The sequence below is a fragment of the Chiroxiphia lanceolata genome, chromosome 3 (assembly GCF_009829145.1).
Source record: "Chiroxiphia lanceolata isolate bChiLan1 chromosome 3, bChiLan1.pri, whole genome shotgun sequence".
NCBI classification, from domain to species: domain Eukaryota; kingdom Metazoa; phylum Chordata; class Aves; order Passeriformes; family Pipridae; genus Chiroxiphia; species Chiroxiphia lanceolata.
In genome coordinates, this window is record NC_045639.1 from 66,206,862 (window position 1) to 66,225,405 (window position 18,544).

General features: G+C 38.5%; 1 protein-coding gene across 3 annotated transcripts in view; it reads left to right on the plus strand.

Annotated features, from left to right (window-relative positions):
• The window catches only part of CEP85L (centrosomal protein 85 like), a 145,526-nt gene that overhangs the window by 104,203 nt on the left and 22,779 nt on the right, over positions 1-18,544 (plus strand). For all 3 annotated transcript variants that reach the window (XR_004355905.1, XM_032682082.1, XM_032682080.1), the window contains exon 4: positions 15,390-15,511. Coding sequence is in view for 2 of the 3 variants with exons in the window: in XM_032682082.1 (XP_032537973.1) it covers positions 15,390-15,511 (122 nt within the window). In the remaining variant the exon portion in view is untranslated. The remainder of the gene's footprint in view (positions 1-15,389; positions 15,512-18,544) is intronic.

Here is an 18,544-nt window from a genome sequence, read left to right on the forward strand (position 1 = left end):
GATACAATCATAGCTTGGTCTCATTTTTAAAGACTGATAGTTGAATGTGCAAATTAAAGCACTAATAGAAACACTAGTATCTCATCAGAAATGTAATACATGTCTTCTGTATGTGTCTGACTGGTAAGAAATTTTAAATTAGAAAATATGTTTTTTTAAACAACCATAACATGCCAGGTTCAACTCACATGGATGTTGTAGATCTTGTATTGATGTTGTTTCTCTGAAAACAAGCTTGTTTGGGTACCCTCTCTTGAGAACATTTTTCTAGTTCAGCTTAGTATCATTCCCTTGTGTAACTCACAGGGATTTTTGTGGGGTTCTGAGGCAGATGCCAAAGTACTGCTTATGGGACATGTCAGTCTGACAGGTACAGACACGATATATGAGCACATCATTGTACTGTTTTCATTGACTCCTGGGTGAACGGGTCCAGACACCCATGGATATCAGAAAGCAAAAGCTTTAGAAAAGGAATCTGTGTTGGAGGTTCTGGTCTGCTGTATTTTGTTCTGAGGAACAAGAATGTGCAGCTGTTGCTTGCTTGACCTTAAATGGAGATGATCTGGGCTTTCTCCAGGGGAATTAGAAATCTACCACTAGAACATGTTTCTTCTCATAAATTTGTTTAGATTGGGATAATGTCCAAAAAGAGGTGTGTTGTACTTCAGCATACCAGCTCTTTTATTTAAACAGTCTTTTATTCACATAATAATATTTTCCTGGATTATTTTATTCACATAATAATAATTTCATGGATCATTTTTGTCTTTCTTGTGCTAGTTTTTAAAATTGCAGCTGTAGACAGCGGCCACCTGTATAATCTGTGTAAAGAGTTTGAGGTGCCACTATCTGGTGTGCTGATAATCATGACTGCATGGAAGTGAACTGTTACCACAGTGCAATTATTTATAACACGCAAGAAAAGTAAGTCTGAGTACTCAGGTTAGTGTGTTGGTTTATGGTGCTGCTGCTGTTTTGTCTCATACTGCAAGCGTAGCTCTGCAATTTCACAAGGCAAAGATTCTTGTGTTGCACATGTTTGGTTTAACAGCAACAGAAAACACAGAGAAGGGATAAATGGATGCTCCCATGGATGTGCATTAGTTTGTGTGTAGATGGGACAGAGTAACAGATTTTGGTATTGAAGCTGAACACTGAAATGAGATCTTTCCTTTTTGTAACCAGCAGTTTTCTGGCCTGATTCTGAGATGCTTCCTGTAGCACATGTAATTGCTTGTAGTCATCCAGGTATTAGCAAATGTGGCTTACAGGACCTCTTTTGCTGGTCTCTGCTAAGAGAAAGGACCCAGCAAATGTATCCTTCAGTTACATTTGTGCTGTGGGTCTGATGCGGACTAAAGGGAGATGTGAGTTTTTTCTTCCTTCAACAGGAAAAGCAGCATTTTCAGTGCTGGTGTCAAGAGCATTACAGAATTACACCAGATAAGGGAACAGCCTAATCAGTTCAGAGATAATCACTTCCTTTTTTTTTTCTTTTTAATGCCTTTGAGGTTTTTTGCTTGAATTTGATAGATTTATGACCCATATGTTTATGTTTTACCTGATGCCTCCTTTAAAGCTTATCTGACTTCAGTGAATCTCACTCACACCTGGAATCTCAATATTTTTTGGTTTTCTTTTTTATTTATGTGGAGAAAGTTGCCTTTCTGAGTCTGCACACTTTCCTTCTTGCGTAGTGGAACTTAGAGTCTTTGTTAGTGTTACAGGAAACAGCTCTGCTGAGAAATCTGGACTTTGCATCGTGTTATTTTCCTCAAAGACACCAAGTATTTATTTCTCCTAAGCCTTTGACAGACATTAAATTAGTTTGATCTTCACATTTTGTTTTTCATTACAAACAAGATAAAATTACTTTTTGAGGCTGCAACTTGGAAGCCTCAAATCACTTGCAAAGTGATTAAAAAAACTGTACAAAATAAATTATAGAAAACTATACAACGTGGTCTGAAAGATTTCTCATTTTGGGAATGGTGAAGGCTCTGGCAGGACTAATCATCTGATTTGTTATGAACAAAGACATTTTTGGAAAGGTCATCTCAAATGTTTTCAGTTACTGTTACTGCCGTGAACCTTTAACCATTAAAGCAGATCCCAGGGTGCAGAAGTTTGTCTCACCTGTCTGTTGTCTTTGGTGCTTCGCCCCAATGTTAGGAGAGAAGGAGAACAAGACATTTTGCCTGGCTCTTGCTCTGAAAATCCATGCCCTTCCTCTTCCCAAACCCCTATAGGAAACACTTATTTCACTTGGAGGCAACACAGTTAGCACAGGCTTGACCCATGTAGGTAGTTTATTTTGCCATAATATTGACAGCACAAAAAGCTGTGCTCTGGTGGCTTTCACATCAGTGAAGTGTACCTTTTTACTAGGTTACTGAAGGTCAAATAATTTATTAGTAACAGTTCACTGCAGTGATGCGAAGTGTCTTCAAAACAGCAACATGATAGAGGACAGGAAATTCAGTGATATTCATTACAGTGGAATATTTTTTATTTCTGTGAAATGCCTGGGAAGACTGTATTTTGGTGTTTACTGGTGTCCTTGATTGGTTAGGCTGAACAACGTGCTTTAGGTGGTGTACCGAGATCCTTATACCTAAGAAAGTGTGTCGAGTGTCTTTCAGATACACTGTTCTAGGAAGCACAGAGATTAGTTGTGTTATTTGACATGTTGTGAGTGATGGATGAACAGCGGGACAAAGGCATATGAAGGAGAGATAAAGTTGGAAGACCATGTTTCAGTTGCCAAGTGGTGGTGCTGGATTATTTCTACTTTAAAGGGTAACTGTGAAATGGACGACAAATGATTGGGCTGCAGCTTTTGCTGCTGCCTGTCTTCAGCTGAAAGTTGTCCTAGCAGAAATGCATAAATATTCATAGAATTACAGAATATGCAGAGTTGGAAGGGACCCACAAGGATCATCGAGTCCAAGTCCTGGCCCTGCACAGAACCATCCCTAAGAGTCACACCATGTGCCTGAGGGTGTTGTCCAAACACTTGTTGAATATTGCCCAAATGATGAACATATTGGCAGCATTTAAGAACTGAAGGTCCTCTTGTGGAGAGTATTTCAGGGATCACCCTCAGGAGGGGGCAGCATGTAGACCAGTGGCCTCAACATCTTTCTTCACTGGGATCTTCATTCAGATCAACATGGAGATGGTGTGAATCAGCCTTTTAGAGAGTTTTCAGGCTAATTTTCAGTTGCTCCTACTTTCAGAAGTGGGAAATGGGAACCAGAAACACCTTTTGTTTCTCTTGGTTGATGTTAAAGAATGGTGTGTGTCTTTTCTTCATTTACTTCTTCTGTCCATTACTCTGCCCTTTATTTTTTTTTCGTTCTCTCTGTAGAGTGACTATAAAAAAGACTAGCACAATTCCCATGGTCTCAGCTATCTATTACTTCCTATCTTTGTTACATGCAATTCATGGCTAAAACACTAAGGTGTTTTTTTTAAACTTCATTAGAAATCACTGAAATTTATTTAAATAGCAGAATGGCTTTTCCCTGTTTGGAAATGAAGTGCTGATTGACAATTACATTTGCAGGAAAAAAAGCATTCACCAAAAAGCACCCCAGAAAACTTAGATGCTTAATTGCATTTACCTGAGAATTTGAGGTAAAGAACTTCATGTTTTTCTTTATTCTGTTGCAGAATGTGCCAAATGAAAACATTGCCCTACTCCTTTGGTTCAAACCATCTCGGAACAGATTTCCTGATCTCACAAATATTTTCTGAGTATGTATTTTGTTACAGGCAACTGCTTCCTCGTGGAAGTTCTATTGTCACTCACTGGAACCTGGAAGCTTTCTCAAGTGTAGTCTCACACATCGTTCTGACTGTAGCTGCCTGGCCACTCAGATGATGCGAAGGAGAGCTTTTCTTTCTCCTTTTATGACTTTGTACTTATAGAAGAAACTACTTGCTTTTCTCTTTTTGTGTCCTTTGGTGAAAATGAATTGGTTCTGTGGTTTTGAAATACAGTCCTCAGTATCAGTTGGTTATGTGAGTATTTGGGATAAAATTATTATTGACATCTCTGTGAATTAGAAAATGAAAACAAAAGTAGTTCATTCTGAAACATGAATTTTTCCACCTTCTAGATGAACCTTCTTCAATTAACACGTTTATTTTTCTTTAGGCAGAGATAGTCTCATTTGTGTCTGTTAAAACCAGTATTTTTCTTACAAAATGGTTTCCACACGAGAGAATCTGCTGTGTTTTGGTGCTCTTTGAGGAACCATGGACAAATTAACTTAGTTCTTTTCTCAGTTTCCTTTCTTTGGAATGAGAATGATAAATCTAAAATCTAGAGCTACAAATGGCAAGTACTATTTGCTGCTGATGAAAGTGGTATTTATTTTTTTAGTGTGAACTTCTACCCTTTCTGCCTATGTTAAGAAGGTGCTAGGGCTCCCCCCGTGTTTATCTTTTAAGGAAGGAAAACACCTTCACACACTGACACGGATGTTCAGATGCACCCTTACATCATACTGCTGCTTTTGCTAGAGACAAGTGCGTTTCAAGTACCCCTCATAAACTCAAGTGGAAAAGGTTCAATCTGGATTGAAGCCAAACAGTTCAAATATCTGCCACTTACTCCACACACAAATTATGTGACTACTTTCCACGGTTGTGTGGTTCCTAGTTTCACAGGCACTCCAGTGTTAAATTGGCAGCATTTCTTCTGTTTGTCAGTGGTGCAGAAGCTTCGGGCCAGGATTTTCAAACGTCTGACTTTTGAGATTCCAGGACCTGATTTGTTAGAGGCACAGGGAGGGATTTGTCTTCAATTGCCTCTGAAATCCAGAAAGTCATGCAGGTACATGGTCTCTCCTTGTGAGTTTTTTTTCAAAAAAAAAAAAAAAAAAAAAGAAAAAAAATTCTGGGGCAAGTGACTGAGAATTATTGCTTACATGATGAAATGTTATGTATGTGATGCTGTACAGGGATGGTGGTAGAATCACTGCTTGAAGCAATTGAAATCTTCCCAGTAGGTCCATGTGCTGTCCTGCTTTGTTTGCTGGCTGAAACACAGCTAATTTCTTCCAGAAAGAATTCCTGCAGTTAGGGCAGAAAACATGAGCTTGCCTGTAATTTTTCCATCTGCAGAAGTTTTTCAAGGTAGTCACCAAAAAAAGTAAATGAGTACTGTACTCGCGTTGTGCAGAGTTGTGATGTCCACAGACCTTATTAACTCTGCACGAGACTATTTTAGCAGAGAACTTGTTTTTGTTTTCCAATCCCTGATAAGACAGCTTTACTAAATCCCCCACTTGCCACTGTTCATCCAACATTCTTGCCTTTTTTTTCTTATCTTTCTTTAAATCTGTGTTCATGGTAATAAGAGCTGGCCAAGATCAAAGGTATGTGTGAGGGAGTGTGTTTCTGCTTACTGTTTTGGTTTATCAGCCTAAAAGGGAATGGAAAAGAGTATATTACCTAATCATCCCTTCCCCATCAGTTATAACATGCAGAAGTTGCATCTGCAAAACTTGAAGTACGCATGTTCCAGTAGTTTCGCTCCATTCTTTCTGCAGGTGCTCATAGAGACCAGTTCTGGATTACCGTTTTTAAAAAAAAGCGTGCTTTTGTGAGTTTGTATAAATTCTTGGGTTTGTTGTAATATAAATATTTTGAACATTTCTGCTTTATTTTTGTGGGGATTTTTTTTGTCTGTTTAACTTCACTTAATTGTGCTGAGTATTACACTCATGGATCATATTTCTTTTAAAGTCATGAAAAGCTAAAGCAAGCAGAAAGGAGAAGTTCATGCAGGCTGGCAAAATAGATGCTTTTTTGATTGCTTTCTAGGTCACTTTTTGCATCCACTCTGGCCATGAGCAGGTGTAATAAGTAACGAATGAGCAATCAACACTGGCACTCAGTAAGCTGGTATTTGTAGATATTAGCAATGTACCTTTAACGTAAAGGTTTTTATAAATGATCAGAACTTGGTTGAGATATTTTACTTTTAGGGGTCCTTCTATGAGTTACTGATTCGTGCCATCTATTCCTTTTTTCTAAGCTATTTCCATTTTACTTGTAGACTTCATAATTGTTGTAGTGAATAACATGCCCTACATTTGTGCAGCACTTAAAACAATAATATTTTTGAATAACTGTAGTTACTTTTTGGTTATGCTGCTTTCCAGGACAGAAGAAAAAACCAAAAGAAAATAATTAATTTAACAGTGAAACTTTCGCTAATATCTTTGGGGGGGGCAGGGATTTTTTCTTGTGGAACCTCTCTTTCATCTCCAAATCCAAAAATTTTCTTTTAGTAAAGAACATTTAAATTTAAATGTAATGGGAAGATAAAATGAACACTTAATAAAACAAGTGCTTCTATACTTAGGAAAGGCCCAGTTGTTATCAGGGGAAAATTCCAGGCACTGTTGCTTTTAACGTCATATTAAGTGGCACCTAGAAGTGCTTTGTGTTCGTAACATTTGCCAGAATATAAATGGAAAGGATTTCTGACAAAAATAATATTGGTGTTGCGTGGAGTCTGAAGGAATGTTATAACAACACATAAAGTGTAATTGTTCAGGGGAAGATAAGCTGAAGAGGGTGTATCATCTCGTGTGCAGCTCTGGGAGTGCTGGTTTCACCCTTTAGAAATTAAGTAGCTTAAGGTGGCAGAGACGACTCGGCAGACTGCTGAGTGGCTGCAGCCCCTTATGGTGAGACTACTCTTGTTTCAGGCAGTAGCAATATGCGTCCCTAGGGATCTTGCAAAGTCTTTTCAGAGTTAATATATTGATTTCTTTGCTGTTTGAGGCTTTTGCACAATACCATCAAGGATGGTAGAAGGAATGAAGCCTGGGCAGTTAAGCAGTGGCCAGAATTCCAGTTTGTTTGCCTGACAAATGCTCTGCTATATTTTTGGTTTATTCAGGATCCCCTACTGGATGCAGATTCTGAGGTTATACAGATCTTTCACACATACAGTCTCTGACTGTAGGCTATGACTGTGCTGCTGGGTCCTCTGAGTGCTCTCACAGTTCTGATATACAACAGAGGCAGGACTATTTCAAAAGATAAGAAAGTGCAGGAGGCTTTTGGTTTTATTCTGTTATGCCATCGTCATGTGGAAGTTCCTTTTCTTGAACTAATTGCATATCTTAACACCAGGTCTCGGCCAATAACTTGACAGTGTCACAGTAACTGCATAGTAGGTTTTTTTCCAGAAGATTAGAAAACGTTCAGTTCGTAAGCTGATACTTTGGGAGGATTTGGCACTGCCTGGAATTGAGATAATTCAGCTTGTGGTTGTGTTCGTACTAATCCAGCACAAAGCTGTGCCACTGCAAAATGTGTTGTCTTGTACGCTGCTCTCCCACTTTTAACAGTGTGTACCAGCACCACATCTCACGTGGCCTTGTACAAGGCATCTAATAGGAGTCTGACCTAGATACAAGTAACCTTCATGTGTGTGGGATGGAGGGGAGCGTGTAGGACTGGGGCTGTCAGGAGGGAACTAAAAGATATGAATGTTTGAAGTAGTGAGAAGGGGCAGGAGAACAGGCCTCCCTCCCTTTGATAGTAGTGCACATTTATGCCACATTTAAGTGACCACATGGTTGCTATCAAAACCCTGTAACTATGACATCAGTAGCAAATGTCTGCACTTTTTTAATGTTTTTTTTTCCTCCATGGTGAATAGCATACCTGACCTTAGCATTTGTTTTCTCCCATCCCTCTTAGTATCCCAGCAACCATGTACTTGCTGTGCTTTCTTCTTAATTATTTGTAAGCTATTGTGCTAAGGGACCGTGTCTTTCTCTCTTGTTGTGGTTATCAAACCTGACCTTGATAAAGTTCGGAAGTCTCAGCTGCAGTATAATGTTGGAGAAGAAGTAAATTGTACAAATAATAGTAACTCGCAGGACCATCAAATTCCTCTCAGGCTTATGAGGGTCAGATCTGTGAGGTCTGTAATTAAGTGTGTGATGCCTTCTGTGCAATGAGGATTTCATTTGTGAAGAAAGCTTCAACAAACATGCTTGTAAAAGTGTAATGACTAGAGGGAGTGCTGCTTTTAGGAGGCATTTGAATGCTATTATTGTTTATTCTTTTCCATTTTGAAAACTTTCCACTAATAGTGGTGGTGACTGTAAATAGCATTAGCATTTTAGTTTTTTAGTGGAAAAGCTTTAAAAAGTCACACAACAGATGGAATAATGTGGTTCCATATAACTGAGGAGAGGCATGTTGGCTGCCCCTTGCAGAACAGATCATCGCAGTTTTAAACACTTGCTACAAAGAGGAGAAGGAGCAAGTTAGTGCAGTGGCAAAGGACTTGATAGAATCATAGGATGGTTTGTGTTGGAAGGGACCTTAAAGATCATCCAGTTCCAACCACTCTGCTGTGGGCAGGGACACCTTCCACTAGACCAGGTTGCTTAAAGCCCTGTCTATTCTGGCCTAAATGAGGGCATGCATCCATCATCAGGGGTGGGGCACCCACAGCTTCTCTGGGCAACCTGTTCCAGTCTTTCACCACCCTCATAGTAAAGAATTTCTTCCTGTAATCTAAACCGACCGTGTTTCAGTTTAAAGCCATTCCCTCGTGTCCTATCACTACATGCCTTTGTAAAAAGCCCTTCTCCAGCTCTGTTGTAGACCTCCTTTAGGTACTGGAAGGCTGCTATAATGTCTCCCTGGAGCCTTCTCTTTTCCAAGACTGAACAACCCCAGCTCTCTGTCACAGTTCTATCCTGCCACATTCTCTCAAGCCTGTTTTCACAGGAGAGGTGCTCCAGCCCTCTGATCATCTTCATGGCTCTTCTCTGGACTTGCTCCAGCAAGTCCATGTCTTTCTTAAGTTAGAGACCACAGAGCTGGACACAGTATTCCAGGTGGGATCTCATGAGAGCTGAGTAGAGGAGCAGAATCACCTTCCTCAACCTGCTTGCTTTGTAATGCCCTGTATGATACTGCAATTACAAACTGAATGGCTCTGATTCGATAATGTCAAAAAATCCATATGAAAATGGGGTGGTGAGATTGTCTTCTTTTTGTTGTATTGTTTAGCCAATTTTGAGACTCCAAGTTACCAATACTGATTTAGAGTACTACAAACTGGGATAACAATTAGTGCATCTCTCACAGTGGCTGCTTATTCTGTAGAACTTCTTTGTGTAGCATCCATGCAGTTCAGCTCTGGCTATAGATTTTTGAGGTGATCCCTTTCTTAAATGAGCTTTGAGCTTGTATTTTTGTTGATGAGATTGGAGCCTAACTGTGATTATTTTCCTCTTGGCATAGTGTAGTCAGTCTGTGCTTAAGTCACATGTGTGTGCAATTTAACCATAACACTGAGAAGTCCTGATGTGTCATCAAGTAAGAACTGGCTAACCCTTTAATTCCTAAACCTTATCCTGTGTAGGTTCTCAAATCTTAAAATTTGGATCATCTTTCAGTTGTTTGTGATAGGCTTTTGCTGCTTTTCTCCACCTCTTTTGTTGGTTTGATGGTTTTTTGGTTTTGTTTGTTTGTTGTTTGCTGGTTTTTGTTTGTTTTCTCCTGATACCCTTATTCCAGATTGTCATATCTCAATTTTCATTCCATCAACTTTAGTTTGAATGGACTCTCAGCCCAGGAAACAAAGTATTTTCAGTCTGATTTCATGTCTCTTCAGCCTTTATGGTATTTAGCTCTTTACTCATAAATCACTCTTTCTAAGCTTTTTAGTCATGAAAGTTGCTCTTGATTGAACATATTCTACTGTTTCAGTTACTTCCTGGTTCTGGGCATCGTACTACCAGACATATTCTTTCAATGGGTTTATGCCAGAACTATTTAAAGTCACTGTCTTATTCCTTCCCTCACCCCCATCTTCTGTAACCTGACATATCATATATAGGCACTCCTGACTTACATTAAGCTGATTTTCAGGCAGGTTAAATTGTGAACTCCTGTCAAGTTTATTTTCCTTGTTTTGGCCCTTTTTATGTTAACTACTTTGCAGGTTGCGTGTCTGTATGAAGTATGTGTTTGGGATTTTTTTCTAAGCCTTATTGATTTTTATTTTGCTATTAGCAGTGCTAAGCTCTCTACAGTATGCCTGTATTTTCCAGTACCTCACCATTTGATGATGTTTCAGTTTTGATTTTAATTATGTTCTCTTTCTAATTAAAAAATTCCCCAAAGAATACCATATGTACTATGGCTAGAATAAAGGTGCAAGGGCATCATTAGATATTCTCTCCCTTACAACTGCCGGAAATTTGTGAAAGCACAGCAAAACGTGATACAGCCTGAGTGTTGCTGCCAAGAATTGTAGTGATTATATCCTTCTGAGCAGAAACACTGTCTTCCCTAAAAGGCGAAGACGGAGCAGAGTAGAGCAATAGGTAGTGATGGGGAGATACAGATACTATAAGTCAGGATTTCTTCAATCAGTCTGTAGTCTTGTTTTTATCCATCTGGGAATCCTATACTGCTGCTTTGTGGCTGTTCTTTTTAGTGTGTTTCACCAAGGCACAGCCTTTCTGTATAAATGATTCCTTAAAATTAGGGCCTTATTCCATAATTGCAGCCTCCTGTTGCTTTTCCTGCATAAGAGCTACTAATCCTGTCATGTTTTGCCAAAAAAGGATGAATGATCTTCCAGCATTGTCTGAATTAAGAGAGCTGTTGTGAGCTTAAACAGCCTGATGTTAGGAAGAAATCTGGCTGGGGAGGAGGGGTGGATAAATCCTTTTTTTCCTTACCCGGGGTGGGGAGCAGTTACAGAGTTCATCAGTGACTGCTGCTCTGCCTTTACAGATCTAATCCTTTACCTATCACAGGTGACTGAAAAGCAGGAGGCATCTCTGTGATAATAGTGCATTTGGGCTTGCTGTTGCCACATTCAGTTGTTCTTTCTCCCTCATCATCCAGTGATGTGGTAGAGCAAGTGCTGTGTCCCTGAGGCACAGCTTGTGAGGACACTCATATTTGTTTCCTCCACCAGCAGTCAAAAAAAGGAATCATTTGTGCTCCTGCTAACATTGGTTGTGCTGATCCTTTGCCTTGGATTAGCTGTGGTTGCAAGGAATTCTCTTTCTGTTGAGTAATAACTGTAAAATGCAGTGGAAGGAGAGAAGAATGATCCCTACAGAGAGAGGTTTATGATAGTGTAGGCAGTGCAAGCAGTTGGCCAGAAGGGATCATACAGATGGCCAAACTCTTGGTGCTCTGCTAGTTGTTAGTAATGGACTGTGAAATTTTGCAACTGTAGTATAGACAGCACTGAATTATGTAAGCTACACCTTTCACAAAAAACCCCCCCCAACAACCTTTCAAATGCATTGAGCTTTCTGGTTTTTGGGTTTTTTTGAGATTAGCTATTATATTGACATTTTAGAACTTCACCTTTACTTCATGATACAGCATGTTGCACACAGAATGCTGTGCTACTCTGTGTGCCGAGACACCAAGCTGCTTCAGGCAGAAACTATGAACATGTTTGGAGAGGATAATTTTAATTAGCACAGTTAAAAACCCAGCCATATTTGACTTAAGTTATCTAAATGTTGTTACACACTGTCCAGAGAAAAATTGTTTTCCCACTGATAAGAAACAGTGTCTGATAACAGCAGTGTCTGTTCCACCAGTAAATATTTGCATATAGGGTAGTACAGCAAAGATTTCTTACTTTTTTTCCCCAGCAGATGATTTGCCCCAGCAGTGACTTGAAGCCCTTGTTAAAAAACAAGCTAGTAAGGACCTTTGGATGCCAGTGTGCCATCTGTTCTAACTGAACAGATGTTCTCGGCACAGGGCTGATACTCTTGGAAGAGGTGCCAGGTGACAAAAATAGATGTATTCTGTAAGGCAGATAAAAAAGAATGTTGTGTCTTTCCAGCTGGTATTTTGTTTTGTAGTTGTGGCAGATTCAAGTTGAGAACTCAGAGTAGTGGATGCTTTCTAAATATGAGCCATAGAAGTGTATCTTGCTCCCACTATTTGGTTTGATATCCCTAGGAGACAAGATACTCAAGCGTAAGGGGACTACTTGTGTGTTACCACACCATTCAAAGCAGCTAGGAAGCTGTTTGTAGTAAACACCAGGTGCTCATAAATGAGTGAAGTGTCTTGTTATTTTGGGAAGTGCTATGAAGTATTTTTAGTATATTTTTTTTTTTAATTGGATGAACCATGGTATCAGAAACAAACATTTTTGTTGCTGTTTTCGTTTGTTCAGAGTGAAAAATTGAAGCACACAGTTATAATGCAAAAGTAAAAAATTATTTGTTATGTATGTATATACAGCGTGTATATACTCCACAGGATTAGATATATTCCAAACTTAAAGCAACTCAGTAAATCACATAAGAAGGCTTTATGTATTAGATTTAAAAACAAACAAACAAACAAAACAAAACCTAAACACAAAACCCACCAACAAACCAATACACTATTGTGAGCATTTAATTGACAAAATACTACTCTGTTCTTAGCTTTGCAAAACTCATTGCCTTGCTTTTCAGCAGCAATAATATTTAATTGACTTGTGTAATCACTTATGTACCAAAGAGTTTCTTTCCAATTTTACTGCAAACTATTAAGTTTGTAGAGGTGCTAGATTGAAGTAAGGGGCTTACACTGAAGAATTTTTTTACAGAAACCACTGATGACTTCCAGAATGTCTTCACTTAAGATGGGTTCATATTGAAATAGTTGTCTTTAATCTCTTAGTTTTTATAGCTGAGTCTTAGAGACAAAATTCATCTTGCTCAATAAATTGGTTTAGCTTTATAAATCCATATATTTCCTGTTCATCATGTCCAACCCTTGTGGGTTTTCTTTTGAGTAGAGATGGAAATTCTAGCTCTGGAAAATAAGGCTATAAACTCAGCTGCATTAAGGACTAGTTCTTTCTTCTTTTTTGACTGTAGTGTAATGGTGTTGAGGTGGATATAGAAAAGCATTCATCCCACTGTAGTGGGAAAAGCAAAGGAAAAAATTTCATGACACAAAATACAGTGATAGTTCCTGATGTCACTTTACACTGCATGACGGGACATGTGTCACTAAGAGAGACTTTCACTGAATTAGGTTTGTGCTGGTGCCTCTTAATTCAGCCAGTCATGTGTATAACTGTAATACAGAACAATATATGACAATCCCAAGGTATTCTGTGAGCACCCAAAGATAACTTTGAAGTTATCTTATCTGGATGGAGCAATCCAGGCAAAATAAATTTTAGGTTCCTTAAGCCTTAAGGACTTGACACGTGTATTACTTACAGGAAGAATCATGACTTGGTGTCTTTCCTAAGTTTTATTAGATCACTGCCAAAACAAACAAAAAAGCTAAAGTGATACCACCAATTTAGGATTTTTTAATGCTAATATCGATCATTGTGCACGAAAAATGAAGCAAGATGACTGTTAAATCGATTAACAGCTGAGTGGTCGATCTTAATCCAAGCAGCTTTGCCATTCCTTGCCTCCCAGGGGAGTGCAGTACCATCTTTTAACATAACTTCCTTGAACAAGTATAGGATTAATGGATTGACTTACTAGAAATTGCAGATGTGATAAATTTTATTGCCCCTAAACTTTCAAACCTAGTTGTATCAGACCCTTTTTTAGGGGCAACAGCTGAGAGAATTTTTCAACGTTTGCTGTGCTTTTTATTGCTTGTGGAATGTATTCATGAGTGAGCATGGAACAAGATATATTAACCATATCAGTGAACTATTTTAGGATAAAACCTAATTTTAATATTTCACATTTTACTTTTCCTCAAAAAGCACTATTTATCCAGTCAATGTGTCCTTTTCAGTAAAGATACAATACTTGATGTTGTCTGGCAAGGAACACGCTCAATGTTCTTCGTACATCTTTGGCCAGAAATTGGCATGCATTATTTAATGTGTAGAAGTGTTGAGTTTGAGGCTTTGAGGTGTTTTTAATCATTCATATCTGATTTTACTATTGAAACTATACAGTTCATTAAGCAAAGGAAATATTCCCTGAAGTAGATAAATTGGACTTGGGGGCGGGGAGTGAAGTGGGGGTGTAACAGTCTGGAAAGATTTTTAGAAATAGTAAGTCTTGTCATCTTTTCTGGGTTTAAGTTATAAATTAAAAGAGAAAAGATGTGCTTCTGCCCATTTTATCTCAACAGGCAAGCAGGAGATTGAACTGAACTAGACTGAATGGAAAAAAATACTTTCAGAGTTACAGAAGAGGCCATAGTTGTGAGGAGTTGGTTCCTGACTTCAGCACATCATGATATTGAGATTTAAGCAATGAATTCTTTGCATTCATTGTTACAACTCACAGTAAAACTTTGACCAGAAGCATGGACTGCTTGACAATTGTCTAACTGATTTTAATTGTTGGTGATATGTCTTGGTCTTAATACAGTTTGTTGTAATTTCAAATGAAATTTAAAAAATTGTAGAGCAATACAAGTAAAAATATCTTGAAGTCTATTTAAACTTTTAAAAAAATACCCATGTTTTCACTTTTTTCTTCTGCTCTCTTTCAAAAACATAAAAGACAACATAGTCCAGAATGCCTCCCAGATAATAAAAAGAGAAATTTTTTTTACAGTGATTCAAAAAAAACCTGATGGGAGATTAGATGATACCTGATGGCAGCTGAAGCTGGGATCCCTCAATCTGATCACAGAAACTCTAGCTTAAACCTTCCCTTATGTGAATTCCAGATACAAATATTTATAATAAATTTGTAGTAAATGCTTTCTTGATTAAACATCTCAGTTAATTTTTTACTTTACTTCCAAACTGCAATGTTGTTGGTTCATATTCAGTTCAGTTGTTGTCCTCAGTATGTTGTGAGACACAGAACCTGGATTTTGTGAAAATGAATAGAAAGCCTGAAACCTGTTTAATCTTGGAAATTTAACCAGAATTATATTCCCATATTATATCAGAATTATACTCCCATATTCTGTATTTTAAATGCACAGAGATCAAGGGAAGTTTCTCTGTATTCTGCCGTTACAGATGGGAGTTGAACAGGTGAGTGGTAACTGTTACCTGCAGTTACCAGCAGGTCTAAAGTTATCATCAAGCTATCTTGTTTGAAGTGCTACAAGAATTGCAGCATTTTGTGGTGTTTGTCTTAATGATGTACCTAAATTCTAAATGAGCTTTTCATTCAAACTGCTTTCAGAGCTATGAATTCTTTAGTAGAGAAATGATGAAATCATTGACACTGAAGTTTGTTTCAAGAAACTTGTTTATAAATCCGGTTGTTTTATACAAAGCAAACCTGAATTAAACTCAAAAACAATTCTTAGGTTTCTGAAAGAACAAACCACTTAGTAAACACCGTAATACCTAGGACATTTACCTTCACTGTTTTGGAGGCTAATCCTACAATTACTTTACGCAGGTTTCACCTGGAACATCTCGTCCAAGTTACCCAGCTACCAGCTATCAGGACTCCAGCAACTGGGAATCTCTAATGAAAATTAAAGAGGGGCTGCTAAGACAGAAAGAGTTTGTGATTGATCGGTGAGTAACCCGCTCCTGCTCCATTCATTAGATTAGGTGATGTAAAAGCTACAGTGTAAAAGCTGACTTTCAGGAGAGCTGCTTACTCATACAGTTGTTAGGCTTCAATCCAGCCACTATTTATGTGCAAATACGTGGGAGCTAATCCTTGCTAGGAGAGAAGACTGACAGCTGGCTAAAAGTCTTTTACAAAGTTGGAAATGTATTTAGGGGGTTTAATGCCTCTGGAGTGGAAAAGGGAAAGTGATACCAACAGTCAGTTCTGCTGTCAGCTTCCCCTCTTAGCTTCTTCCTGGTCTGGGAGTTTGTATCAGACATTTTTCTGCTTGTACAGATCTTGCAAGTGACTTGCAAGATGAAAACTGGTCAGTTGCATGGTGCTGATTTTCTTTTCCATGACAAGTACAGAAAGGCAATATATTTGCAGCCAGTTGATAAAGCTTTGAGAAACTGGCCTTAGCGGTAATGTTCAGCAGTAAAATCCTATTCGGACACTGATACAAATTGTTCAAATAATAAAATAAAAAATCCAGGAGTAAATACATAGCTTCTTACTAAAATTGCTGTCAATCCGAATGGGCCTCTTCATGAGGAAAATAAGCTTTTAATAAGAGCTTGAGCTTAATGAAGACTACACTAAAATAGATGTCACCAGGCACTGCAGAGTTTGGATGTAGGACATTTAAGGAGGATATTTTTATATTTGACATAATGGTAATTTGGCATAGTCTGTGTTTCAATAATAAACTCTTGGCTCATGGGTGAAAGAAGAGTGATTGTTCTGGTCTTGATATAGTTGTGCTCTTGTTATTGATAGTTTGCTCCACAACATGAGGAGAACTGTGTAAAGCAGTTGTGTGTTGATCACACTAATGTTAGGCATCCGTTATGAATAGGTTTATATTTCATTTAGTAATTTCTATCTTTTTATGGGTAGAGATAGGCAACTTGGGCATAACTTACTTTGGGACCAGGAGAATTACACTTGTGAAAGATCTGTTCGTTCCACTATTGCAACAGAGCGAGGAGTTGCAGTGGTATGAGGTGTTTCTGTCCCTTAGTAGTCTGACCAGTAACTCTGCTGGCATTGCACTGTTGAAGGTTGGCATCCTCTTCCCCAGTGGGATGTAGGATGTTTAGTGTGTGTTTACCTGCTGTGGTGGTACACAGGTAGGAATGGGCACACTGCCAGCTCTCCTGCAGGGGTGGTCATCTCCCAAGGGGGTAAGCAGTTAAAATGGAAACATCCTTAGCTGTTGTTTACGTCTCCTCTGTCAGAGCCTTTTGATCTGCTGCCTAGATCTGCTGTCTATATTGCAGTGTTTTTTTCAGGCTTGCTGTATCAGTAGCAGCAAACCTGCAGCCTTCCTCCTGGGGCCCAGGCTGTCAGCAGCCTTTGTGAGTACATGGCCCTTGATGTCTGGGGCAGTCTTTGGTGCCTCTGCTGAGCTTATGTTCCTCTGCACTCTACGTGAAGGCTTGTTCCACAGTGGCAACTAAAAATGCAGTTCGTGTTGCGCTTGTTACGCTGGAAGTGTGTTTGCAGTCAAGGGTGAAGTTTCTGAAGTGACAGTTTGTAACCTGATTTCCTGATAACATTACTTGATTCTAGTCATGTTGAGGAAGAAAAGCTGTTTCTTGACATCCAGTGGCAGTGTTTTGTTCTTTTTTTTTTTTTTGTATAAGTCATTATTTTTGAGTGTATTAATGATGGTGAATGCAGTTCTTTCTGGATTTCTGACCAGAAGTCAGTTTAGATAATTTGTTTTCATTCAACTGAAATGGCAGAATATACTCTGGAAGCTATTGAAGTGAAACAAAGGCCACTTACTGATGTTATAGCGTTTCGTTTAAGTAGACACTTGGTGTAAGAGTTAAGCATGTTGTACTTTATAATAGTGCAGTATAACAATACATCACAGAACAGGCTCTTTTTTGAATATTGAGCCTCCATTTGGACAAAATACCTTAAAAGTTATTTTAAAATTAAATAAAAACATTTAAAATAGATGGCTTGTATTATTTGAGTATGAATTGATGTTGCATATTTACAAAGTTTTACAATAGATCCTTAAATTTTTTTTGTTAAGAAGAGATTGTGTCTTCTATGACAAATAAAAATACTTCTGGTTTTCACTCATGAAGCTGCTGTGTAAAAATCTCGAAATAGAACTCCATTAAAAAGTACTAGTGTTATATTTCTTATCAGATTAATTATTAATAAGACTTAAGTGTGAATCCTTTCTTCAAGGCACTAAGTGAAAATGCAGTATTATCTACATTTACCTTGTGGACACACAAAGCCTTGCACTGAGATTCAAGATGATATCTGGGAGCAAACCTAAATCTTCCAGCTCCTAGTCTTCCTGATCTTACTTTAAACTTCTTTTCAGACTTTGAATTTGTTTGGGAATAATGACCTAAAATAAAAATATAAAGTTTGCTAAAGTGTGGTCAATTCAAGATGGTAGTAGTTAAATTATAGAATTTATGCTGTGAGGAAATGGAGGAGGAGTTAGTTTGCTGAACTGGGGTTAGGTAGTAGGTGATTGTTGAGAAGGCCCTTTGTACCTGTGGTTCTGATGGAGTTTTAGAAGGTGTCATGTCCTTAAGTCATGTCTCATGCTGAATTTACAAACTGGTAGCTAGGAGATGCCAGCAAGACTTGTTTAATTCTGGGGGAACAGAAGCTCAGGAGAGATGAGTTATGCAGTGGGACAGCAGCTGGCATAGTGCTCCTGACCAAGCTGTTTGCTGCTGGCAGGTACAAGGTGCAGCTGGATAAAAAGATGGACACTGGGAACACCATTCTCCAGCACTTGTCACCAGCCTCCCTTTCACCCACAGGGACATTAGCCATTTTTTTAAGGTTAAACACTCTTGCTGGGAATTGTACTGGTGTCCTACTTATGTAGGAGATGGAGGAGATTAACATCACACACCTTGGTACTTGAATCTGTTGATTAGTAGGGAGTGGATGCTCTGTACAGGGTAGTATCCTTAAGCTGTTCTACCTTTATCTTGTTAAAAAAG